Source organism: Miniopterus natalensis, chromosome X (assembly GCF_054644295.1).
Source record: "Miniopterus natalensis isolate mMinNat1 chromosome X, mMinNat1.hap1, whole genome shotgun sequence".
Taxonomy (NCBI): Eukaryota; Metazoa; Chordata; class Mammalia; order Chiroptera; family Miniopteridae; genus Miniopterus; species Miniopterus natalensis.
This window is the reverse complement of record NC_142103.1, coordinates 95,027,302-95,039,175: the sequence shown is the minus strand read 5'-3', so window position 1 is coordinate 95,039,175 and position 11,874 is coordinate 95,027,302. Positions and strand designations below refer to the sequence as shown.

The 11,874-nt window shown below is 47.0% G+C and overlaps 1 protein-coding gene across 1 annotated transcript in view; it reads left to right on the top strand.

The window, feature by feature from the left end:
* The first annotated feature begins 2,270 nt into the window (after positions 1-2,270).
* Positions 2,271-11,874, top strand: part of SMS (spermine synthase) — a 45,962-nt gene continuing 36,358 nt past the window's right edge. The window contains exon 1 of the mRNA XM_087813328.1: positions 2,271-2,340. Coding sequence (XP_087669454.1) covers positions 2,292-2,340 — 49 coding nt within the window. The 5' untranslated portion in view covers positions 2,271-2,291. The remainder of the gene's footprint in view (positions 2,341-11,874) is intronic.

The following is an 11,874-nucleotide window of genomic DNA, read 5'->3' as shown; positions in this document are numbered from 1 at the left end:
CGCAGGATGGCCTTCTCTGATGATGTTCTGGGGAATTGCTTATGTTCAACAGGAAAGTGCCCGACCTGCTCCAGGATGGCAGGAGCTGCTTTTCTCTGCCTCAGACCTCCCTTTTGGCCAAGAGCAGATAAGGTCGGTCCAGAGGACATTAATCCACGATATCCACATTTTCGCCATTGCCAAGATTTTGTTGATTAGGAGGTTGCTTCCAGAAAGCAGGCTATAGCTGGGTAAGTCTCTCTTACTTTCTTGTTGCAGGATCCTGGCAATTTCCACAAATGGTAACAAGCAACTCCCACAAACAAAGGGATTATTCATCCTGTAACAAGTCTTGAAACCAGGGGCCTAGATTACAAAACCCAGGCAATAAAAATATGTTCCAGAATCTAAATAGGTACTCATAGCTCAGTTGGGGATTTAAAGAGGCCTCAAGCCCTTGGTTCCTATGTTTTACCTTTAACAATCTTGCCAGGATTGTGTCATGGGTAGGTGACACATGCATTGAGAACATCCTTATAATAATTCCTAAAGCTACCCCAACAATGCTGGTTCCATATTGAGGTCCATTTATCTCCGTTGTTCTGCACTTCAGCATTTTTGTTAAACTCCACTTTTGCTATGGCTGTCTGATTAGTTTGTGGCAAAACAGCTCAAGGATTTTCATTTCTGTCTATTTTGCACCTTGCAGAAGCAAGGTGAGGCACTAGCACTTGCCTCTGCCTCCTGCACAGCAGGACACAAGCTGCTGAGCAGGACTGGTTACATATTTTACAGGCCTAGTGCAAAACAAAGATACAGGGCTCCTTGTTCAAAAATTAGTAAGAATTTTAAGACAGTGAGCAGAGCATTCAACCAAGTGCAGGTGTTCTGAGCTCTGGACACTGTGCCACTGTGCAGGTACACGCCCCAGGCTCACCCTGCTGCTGAGTGGGGAGAGGCACAGTTGAGGCCTCTGGAGCCCCACTGCCACTACAATGTGGCCAAGGAGAACAACTTGGGTTCCCAGTGACCTGACTCCAGAGGGATGGCAAGGACTGGAGAATATCCCAGGAAGAAAGCAGGAGCTGTATTCTGAAGTATAAGGACTGAAAGCTGAGATAGCAGAGTAGCTTTAAGGCCAACTGAGAACCTGGGAACCACAGAAGAAAGGAAAACATGCAGAGCAAACAGGTGGTCGTGGGTGGGGAAAAAAGAATGCAGGCGCCAAAAAGGGGATCCAGTTCTTAATAGGATGGTGTGTCGATGGACACCAGGGAAGACATTGCCCAGTTCTTGTAGAAGGGCGAAGGACTCAGCCAAACAGCACTAGGGGCTGCCTGCAGGGGCCATGACTAGTATCCAGGTTCTTCTGCTTTCCTGGAGGTATGCGACTTCCCTGATCGAAAACGTGTCCAGCCAGTACAGCGATTCACGTAGAGCTTCTGAGCGCCAGGAGAGGCGCAGAGGACTGATGGCAGGATGGAGGCTTTAATGCTCAGCCACTGGTGTTCTTCCCCTTACCACATCTTGTTGAACACCAGCCATAACCCAAAGTCAAAGGCAAGCCCAGAGCCGAAAGCTTCACTGCCAGGGATCGAGGCACCAGTGATGGAGGCGCAGCTCGAAAGTCAACGTTACCCCCTCGCGTGCTTCCCCCCCCCATTCCCATTTTGCATGAAAACGTAGGTAACTTAAATGCCCAAAGCATTCTCTCTATTGGGTCCTGCAATGCCAAGCTGACCCTTGCTAATAAGGATGGCGATCACAGTCTAGTGGCTTTAACTGGAGTATTTGAAGAGTTAAGGAAAAAGGCGGCAGTGCAGTACTTTAAGGCTACAGAGCGGATCCTGGCATTTTATTTTCTCGACTTGGCCGGGAAATAAGAGGGGCCTTGGGCTGGGGGCTGGCCTGGGAGAAGTACAGGGGGTGGGCCCCCCGGAAGTCGTGCTGCGCCGTTTAAACCTAAGGTGACCTAACGGATGGCGGGAGCGCCGCCCGATCCTGGGCGCGGGGCGCGGCCATTGGTGACGCACGCCGGGGAGCGCGGCGCCCACGTTTCCCCCGCTGCCGCGGCGAGGCCTCACCCCCCGCGCTCCGAGTTCGGGGCTGCGGGCGGCCGCGCTTCCTCCCTCCCGGAGGCGGGCCCGACCCCGCCCCTGCGCCCCGGGTGGCTCCCGGCGGCCCCGCCCACCTCCTACCCTCGGCCTCCCCGGCGCGGCGCAGTCCCCGCCGGCCGCAGGCTGACCCGTCGCGCGGTCCCCCAGTTTCCCGCGGCCGCGTCCCCCAGGCATGGCCCAGGGCCTCGCCGCACTATGGCAGCAGCACGGCACAGCACACTCGACTTCAAGCTCGGCGCCAGAGGTGAGGGCGCGCGGCCGCCACCTGCCCGGTCGCCCCCGCCGCCCGGAGGGCTGGGGCCGGGCGGAGCGCACGCCGCGGGCCGAACAATGCGCGCTGCGGGACCATGTGCACCGGCGGCCGGCGGAGGCCGCGCTGCGGCTCGCGCCGCGCTCCGTCCTGGTCGCTGCGCGGGGCCTGGAGGGGCCGTGCCGGGCGCCCCCTCCTAGCCGAGCCGCCCTTCGGGGCCGGGTGGTCCCCCAGCCCCCCAAGCGGGACACCCGTGGGGCGGGGGTGCAGGGGCGGCGGCAGAGCGAGGGGTGGACGGCGCAGAGCCGCCCGCGTGACCTTTTCCTGTTTTCCGCGGGGGGTAAATTCCCCCCCGGGGATGGGGACTCCCCTCGCGGGAGCTCGGGCTGGGGAAGGACCGCTCCGCGCTTGCAGAATTCTTGGGCGACTGCGTAGGAGATGGATCCCCCGGAAAGGGACCGGGGACGGGAAAAGGAAACGATCATTATTTATTGGGCGGGGGGCTTGAGGTCTGGGCGCGGGAGCCCGAACTCCCCGAATCCGTGAGGCTCGGACGACTGGGAGGCGACCAGAACCCAGGGCTGGGGAAGTCGGAGCTGTGTGCGGGAATTATGAGGGGGAGTGGTGCTTTGTAGGCTTTTCTCTGGGTGCTTCTAACATGGGGGGAGGGGTAGGACTGCGGGTCTTGTTTTCCGTGGCTTTTAAACCTCTGAGAGCTGTAGACCTGCGTCTGCGCTTCCCGAACGCCCCCTGGGAGCATCTCGTCCATATCCTGCTCTTTCAGTGTTTTCCTTGAATTGGATGGATCAGTCCTTTTTGTTACCATTGAAGACATTGACTTTCTCACTTTCTCTTCCCGTTTTTTGAACTTCTCAGTACTTACTTTGCATTTTCTCCCCCAAACTTAAAGGATCTCCGAAGGCACGAGACTTAATAAAATCACTGAGGACTGGAGCAAGGTCTAGGTTTGAGCCCTGCCCCTCGTGATGGGCTCTTTATGTGACTTTGGCCTTGGTTCTCAGCCTGAGTCTCATGTTCCCCTTGGAAAAAACACACAAATAAATAAAAATAAGTGGGGTGTGGGGGGGAACAGCGCGGGCTTCATAAGGCTTTTAATATTAAGAGAGTTGCGGTAAAACACTACAAGGTTGTTAAGTAGTCTCGTATTTGGGTGGCTGGGAAGTGCCTTGGAGAAAACAAAGCGTTTTTTAGTTCCCACGTTTCTTAGGTGAGGATGGAGGGAAAGGAGACAGCTGGGAAGAATCCATAGATAAAATGGTGATTGGGGCGTGTAGCTTAGATAGCTAAGGTTTTGTTGAATAATTACCCTGCCAGCTAAAGCTGGTAGTGGTTAGAGAAGGTTCTAGCACTCAGCCAGGAGGCGAGGAGGGTGAGTGAGGCTTGAGGAAGGAAGAGTGTGGTTCAAGGTCACCTGGCTGCTCAGAGGTGAGTCCGACCTGACCCTGGTGGTAAGCACCTGAGAGCACTTGCCTGCGCTTGGCATGAATTTCTGGGCCCTAACGAGGGTACTCTCTGGCGAGGCCCGAAGATTCCGGCGCTTGACTCGGTTTAAGCGGCCCCGCCTGAATCTGTACCAGCTTTCAGCATAATTCAGGTGTTGCCTGTGGAAATGATGGCCGCTTCTGTGTTCTGTTGTGAAAGTGGGGGGAAACCTTCACATAACTATGAAGAAAAAGTGAGAGAACTTGACCACTTTGGGCTGACACTGGCCAGAGAGGGGGAGAGAACCATGGGCTGGCAGTTTGGAAGGGAGTAGGAGAAACTGGCAGGTTCAGAGTTGGCGAGGTATGGAAGTGACATCTAAATAATTTAGTTGTGCAAAGAGAAAGTAAAAAAGGTGGAGTATTCCCAGCCAGTTATTCTTAATTCCCAGCCCGTTAATCTTAAAGGTGAGAAAGTTTTGATGGCAAAGTGAAGAACATTCTAGAAAGAAAGAATACTAAGGAAGGGTGTGAGTGTGCATGCATGCATCTATGTTAGATCGAATTCCCTAGAAGAGTGTTTTGGCAGTAAGAGAAGTCTGATTCTTATAGTATTCCCCCCCTCATTTATTATGGGGGGGAGGCGTGTCACCTTTGCTTGTCAGTAGGTAGCCACACTAGTAAAATAAGGGGCTCTGGCTAGACTAGGCTCTTCTGAGTTCTTTTGGTTTTCATTCAGGGGCACTTAGAGATCTACCACCTGTGAGGTCTCCAAAAACATTTATTTTAATTGATAATAATGAGTCAAAAAACACTACTCTTGGCATGAGTATTGGATGTGACTCAAGGATGAGTCAAATGCCTGTGGAGACTGGATTTATGTTCTTTTTCCCATTTGTCAGTAATTTTTCCTAATGCTGCAGTTCTATGATGTGATTTTAATGGAATTAAGCTTGAAACATTTAGTTATGTTACTGTGATTCCAAATAGCTTGGTTACCAGTGCAAGCCAGGAGTGCACAGCAGCCACTGGGCACTAAGGGCAATTTTAAGTTGGGCCTGGTGGTGTCTGTTTAGTGTGCTGGCTGATGAGGTAACCCGGGAAATTTTAATGTTTGCTTCAAAAAAAGTCTCATTTTTGGTCATCTTGTAAGTGAAGTATTGGACTCTGAGGACTCTTGAGCGCAGAAAGCATTTTGTGATTTCTCAACCTGAGAGGCTAACAAGAATAAACATGTCCCGTGTTTGTATAGTTTAAGCATCTCTGAACCGGTGGAGGACACCTGCTTTGTTTGTAGTCGGGCGTGCTAGACAGTGAGTGTGCGGGGTATACAGAGGTGGGTGAGGTGCCCATGGCTTCTGCCTGCCCTTTCAGAGCACAGTCTCTAGCTGGCCAATTAGCCCTGGAGGGCCTAGTGATCCTTTTGATGTTCATGTCCCTCTAGGCCTGGAGCATCTTTGAAGGCAGAACTCCAGGGTCTGTCTCTTGGAAACAGTTCTGGAACATCATAGATGTTTGATAAGTGCTGGTTAAATGGGCCAGATTGATATTATGGTAAAAGTGGAAAGCTAGTTCAAGTCCACTAGGGAAAAACAAGGCCCACATTTACATTTAGAATTGAGGATGGGTCCTGAGTGGAGAATCCTGGCTAATGCTTTTTGTCTTTTGGACCACTGATCTATATATAGCAGGGGAGGAAAGTGACTGTCACTCCAATTCATGAATTAGTTTCATAATAAAAATCTTGTTTATAATAAATTAAGAATAGAAGGTTTAGGCTAGGGGTTCTTAACAACTTGTGCCTTTGACCCTCATCAGGAAAGCCTTTGGAGCTCTTAAAATAAGAATTTTAAATGTATAAAAATAACCCAATTCTTTAAAATGCAATTTGCAAATTATAAAACCCCAAATATGTGGCATAGTGATGTGTGCTGCTTTAGTAAAATATCAAATAACACGGCCTAGTAACTTCCGTAATTTTGAAGTAGAACAGAGAAAATCTATAAAAGCTATGATGTGATAGGAAAAGCTGTGATTTTATCGGTGACAATGGCCAGATATAGTTGATAATGTGTGTTTTTACAAGTATAATTGAAGAAAATGCTAAATTTCAATTCATAAAAATAAGGATGTGTATTTTTTCCCATCAAGTTTACAGACCCCCTGAATTGTATCCCCTGGCCGCTTGGAAGCCCATGGACTCTGAGGTTCAGACCTTTAGGAGCTAGAGAGAGAACTGGACTGCCTTTTCTTTCTTTTTTTCAATCCTCACCCGAGGATATTTTTCCATTGCTTCTCAGAGAGTGGAAGTGAGAGAGGAAGGGAGGGAGTGTAGGGGAGAGAGGGAGAGAAAGAGAAAATTGGTGTGAGAGATGTATTAGTTGCCTATTGCATGCGCCCTGACCAGGGCCAGGGATTGGGATCGAGCCTGCAACCAAGGTACCCTTCGCTAATTCAACAACTGCAAAGCCTCTCAGTTTAAGGCAGTGATTCTCAGCAGCCCTGTCTCCCTCTTCACCCACCCCCAGGGACATTTGGTGGTATCCAGAGACATTTTTGGTTGTCACAACTGGGGAGATGCTACTAGCATCTAGTAGACCAGGGATGCTGTTAAACATCCTACAGTGCTCAGGAACCCCCCTCCCCGCACAGCATTGGCAGCCCAAAATAATAGTGCTGGAGTAGAGAAACCCTGGTGTAAGTCTAACTAGGCTGTTGCAGTAAATGGGATGACACACCATCAGCAAAATTCCCCTGGTTCTTTTTGGAGTCTCCATTATGCACAAATGGATAGGCACGAAGGGAGAATGGCTTCCTGCAGGGTTTGCACTGGAGTTGGTTAGGAGCAGGTGGCTGCCACTTCCTACCCAACTTAGCCTGTGGCTTCAGGTGACCCTCCCTGATTTCCTGTACCTTCAGCCCATCCACCGGGCTCCCTCTCCTGTGCATTTGTTTAGCTGCTTTCTGGTGGAAGCATATCATCTTCTGGTGTCTTAAATAGCTATAACGATAAGTTAAATCCCTCAACAATCCAATTTTAAGTGCATCGCGTGTGTTTTTTTTTGTTCAAGAGTAGAAAAAGCTTTCCACTTATCCTCTCAGCATTACCATTAACCCTTGTCCACCATTGTGGGGGATGACTAAGTGGGAAAATGCCTGCTTGGGCCCCACTCTAGATTGACTGAATCACAGTCTGGGAGGGGACAGAGATCCTGGAATTTGCATTTTTTAACCCCTTTTCTTCCAGTAACTCTGATGCTGATTAAGTATCATAACTACTATAAAAAGATCCTCATTAAAAACAAACAAAACCCCCGGAAAAAACCTTGCCCTGGCCAGTGTGGCTTGGTTGGGTGGAGTGCTGTCCTATGCACCGAAAGGTGGAGGGTTGTTCATTCCCGGTCAGGGCACGTTTGGGAGGCAACCGATTGGTGCTTCTCTCTGACATCGAAGTTTCTGTTTCTCTCTCTCTCCCCCTCCCTCCTCTCCCTCTCCCCTCTCTCCCCTCCCCCTCTCTCCTCCCCCTCTCTCCTCTCCCCCTCCCCTCCCCACTCTCCCCCTCCCCCTCTCTCTCCTTTCCTCCCTCCCCCTCCTTTTCTGTCTCTAAAATCAATTAAAAAAAAAAAAACAACCCTAAAGAAAACCCCCTTGTATCAGATGGCTTTGGAGCACCCACCGGCCACCACCCCAATCAGCAAGTCATGAGGTCCCACTACACTCTCTCAAATCCTTTGCTCACCTTTTTCCTGGCTGCAGTTCTTGGCTACAGTCTCCCTTTTTGTCTCCATTTTGGGGAAGGGCTTGATCATGAGGAACTCAACAGATCATTTTTTCTTTACCTATTTTAAAACCCTCCTTAGTATCCTCAATGCCCTCTGGAAAAAGTCGGACTCCTTGGCAGCATTTACAAGGTCCATTTCTACCTGGACTCCTCAGGCCTGGACACACACTTAGGTCTCACACTCCTTGTGCTTCCAAGCAGCCTGGGCTCAGAAGTGAACAGCTTTGGGGGAGGCATTGTTTCACCTTTAGGTATTCTCTGGTAACTTATTTGTGTTTGAAAATGTCTTTGGCATGCTTTTTAGCTTCGAATTTTTTAAAAACTCCTTTCCGCCAACTTTGCAATAGGTTCCTTTTGTACTGAAAATTTTTAATGTTGACATAATTGCAGGTGTCCCCTTATTCCCCACCCTTTGCCCACCTCCACCCAGCCCCTGGAGAGTTGGAGTATGGTAAAGTCCATGTTTGCTCATTCCCCCTTGTTTTACATGGCGGGGATAACAGCTGTTTAAGAATTGACTCCATAATCCAGGCATTTGGAATGATCCCTGCTAACAAAAGAGAAGTACTTTTTCAATTAATCTGAAGCCCTGCATGTGATGTTTTTGAAGGAGACTGGTTTTCCAATTCAGTGACCAACCCGTAGATAATTCGTCTTGTAGGGTTTTTTTGGGGGGGCAGGGGGCAGTTTTATTTTGCAACGGAGAAGTTATCAATTTGGAATCTTTTTTGCATCCCCTTAATTGTATCATGAAGTTGGCTATGTGTGAATGGGCACTCGCAGGCCTTTGCTACCTTCTTGGTAGCTGTGGGTTCCCATAGCTTTGAAAAGTTAGAGCTTCTGGCATCACACTTGATACCGAGTAAGGCTTTATGATTGGAATTGAGACCACCACGGTTATACTAATCCTCGGTAGGTAAGGATTAGCTAGAAAGTTACTGGATTGTGGTTGGGCGTCTGTTTTAAAACGTGTTCAGTAAAGCTATTACTCAGTTTAGTTTTTGGAGTCATGGATCTTCCGGGCATTTTAATCCACCATTTCACTGCAGTTGTAACCCAAGCCTGCTGGTGTGCCCTGTGGCTGCAACCACCATTTCATGGTAGTTTAATTACAGGCTCAGTTCTTTTGAGAAGTTGGGAAACCTCCTCAATTGAATCTGCAAACCAAATATGTAAACCATTGCACAAATGCTCTTTTAAACCCTTACAACTGGGCACTTTTCCACACCCCAGAAAAAACAACTCTGGGGCCCCAGGTTGTGGTGGGCCTGGATTTCATTAAACCGATACTGTCATCTGTGTTCCGGAAGGAGCCACTGAACTGGTGCATACTTGTGATCAAATGTATTTACATGCTAAGCCTCAAACGCTATAGGAGCTGGTAAGAGCCGGCAGCAGGTAGTATATTCTAGATTCCTGAGCTGACTTGACCCTCCGGGTAGTTTCACTTGCACCTTAATTTCTCTCTTTGCCTGAAGGTGCTAATGATACCCAAATCCCACACACTGTGTTGTTGGGTGGGATGTCCAATAAAATGTTTGGAAGAGTATCAAATGATACATAGAATACTTAACACTAATTGCAATACTTAGGGCTGAGTACTTTGAAATTGTGCCAGTGGATAAAGATGCTCAGTTATGAAGAGGTGTGAATTTAAGATACTGAAATATAAGGAAAGTTCTGTTGGCAAAGGGAGAAGCAGAAGATAAGGGTGGGCATGTGATTTGAATGTTGGTCTACATATATAAAAGACCTCCTTGAGTTAGTAAAACAGGATTTTTAAAAGGTGCTTTGATTTTTTAAAATATTAATTCCATGGATTTGTGTTGCGTGGTTCTGTTTTCCTAGAATAGGAATTTTTGCAGTGAGAATCTTGACGAGTTTTTAGAATATTGTTATATTTCACCAAGTTGTTTCTTCCAAAGGACTGCAGATCATAGTGGTCAAGCCACACTGATAGGCTAAGGGGACTTCTGAATTTCTATAAGTGAATATACAGGGTGTCCCCCAAAAGTGCATACACACTTTGAGTTATTGTAAAGTCAGTGTTTATTAACATATAGTTCATTTTCAAAATTTAAAAGAATCTACAGAAATGAATAATTTTTGTCAATGCCTGTTTCCAAACTGATAACTGTCTGGTCCAGGCCCTGCTGATAATGCAAAGCAATGGAATCGCAAATGAAGGAATCATTTCAGTATTTGTGTGCCCTCAGTTCGTCAGTTTGTACTGTAAACTTTATCTTTTATGTATCCCCATAAAAAAAAGTCTAGTGGCTCTTTAGGATAAATTTTCTTTAAAGCTTAGTTTGGCTTCGCCCATTATTTCAAATCAGTTAAACCTGAAAAGGAGTGAAAGTTAAGTGAGTTATCAGCTGTTAAAGTGTGTACACATTTGGAGGGACACCCTGTAGGCTGTATCTCAAACTTGGTTCAGCATGGAACTCTTTTCCTTAGAGTAGTTTTCAGGACCAGTGCCTTGGATCATGCTTTGGGAAACAGTAATGGCGTTGGTTTTAGAAATAGTTTAATACTGAATTTTTGAACTACATAATGCTGCAGCTGGTTTATGTGGCCCCATTTGTTTTGGGGTTTTGAGGAAGAGGGTTGTAGGCGTGTTTGTCCGAGTGTTTGATGTTCCTAAGTGGAGTTAGTCTAGGTTGGAGACAGAGAAAAGAGCTTACCATCGACTGATTCCCTTTGGTATGAAGTGCAAGAATATGATAGGAATTTTTTTTTTTAAGAAAGCATTTTGTGAATGTTAAATTGTTAGTGGATTTCCTGTGTGGTTTTTCTTTTTTTTTGAATAAAGGTCTGGCAACTTAAAGAAACTGCAGAAGCTGTTCAAGTAATGGTTTATGCATTTGTCTTTTTACATAATTTTCTCTTTAAAAGCTCTTTGCTCATTTTAGATTATGTAGAGGGTGTAGGGAAATATAAAGAAAGAGGGCACCCAGATCTGGAATCCTGTCACCACTAGCTGCCCACTGTTGATGTTTTGATATATGGGACCAGTGCCAGCTGTAGGTTTTTTGTTGATGCTCTTTATCAAGTTGTGGAAGTTCTCCTCTATTTCTATTTTTCTGTGAGTTTTTATTTTGAATGTCAAATACTTTTCTTGCATCAATTAATACCATGTGATTTTTCTTCTGTAGCCTATTAATATGGTGCATTACACTGATTTTTAAAAAAATACTGTACCACCCTTGTATACCTGGAATAAATCCTGCTGGGTCGTGGTATATAATAGTAATAATAATTATTGTTATTTTTGTTAATCCTCACTCGAGGACATTTTTTCCATTGATTTTTAGAGAGAGTGGAAGGGAGGGAGGGATAGAGAGACAGAGACATCTGTGTGCGAGAAACACATCGATTGGTTGCCTCCCGCACAGCACGTCAACCGGGGCCAGGGATCGGACCTGCAAACCAGGTATGTGCTCTTGACTAGGAATCAAACCCATGACCCTTCGGTGGGCAGGCCAGCGCTCTAACCACTGAGCCACACTGGCCAGAGAGAACTTTTTTTATATTGTGGAGTTTTTTTGTTTTTGTTTGTTTTTTATTTTATTTATTTATTTATTTTTTAAGTTTTATTGTTTAAAATATTACAGATGTCCCTTTTTCTCCCCAATGACCCGTTCCACCCCGTTCCTTCCCCCTCCCCAGTCCCTCTCCCCACCATTGTCCATGTCCTTGGGTTGTGTATATATGCACATAAATTCTTTGGTTACTCTCTCCCCCTCCACCCACCCGCCCTCCTCCATCCCTCTGACATTCGTCAGTCTCATCTATGCTTCCATGTCATTGAATCTATTCTGTTCATCAGTTTATTAAGTTCTTTAGATTCCACGTATAAGCGAGATCATGTGATATTTGTCTTTCGCTGCCTGGCTTATTTCACTCAGCATAATATTCTCCAGGTCCATCCGTACTGTCCCAAAGGGTACGAGCTTCTTCTTCTTTACAGCTGCGTAGTATTCCATGGTGCGAATGTCCCACAGCTTTTTACCCACTCATCTACGGATGGGCACTTGGGCTGTTTCCAGATCTTAGCTATTGTAAACTGTGCTGCTATGAACATCGGGGTACATATATCCTTTCTGATGAATGTTTCAGGATTCTTAGGATACATTCCTAGGAGTGGAATCACTGGGTCAAAAGGCAGCTCCATTTTTAATTATTTGAGGACCCTCCATACTGTTTTCCATAGGGGCTGCCCCAGTCTGCATTCCCACCAGCAGTGCACCAGGGTCCCCTTTCTCCACACCCTCGCCAGCACATGTCGTTTGTTGATTTGTTGAT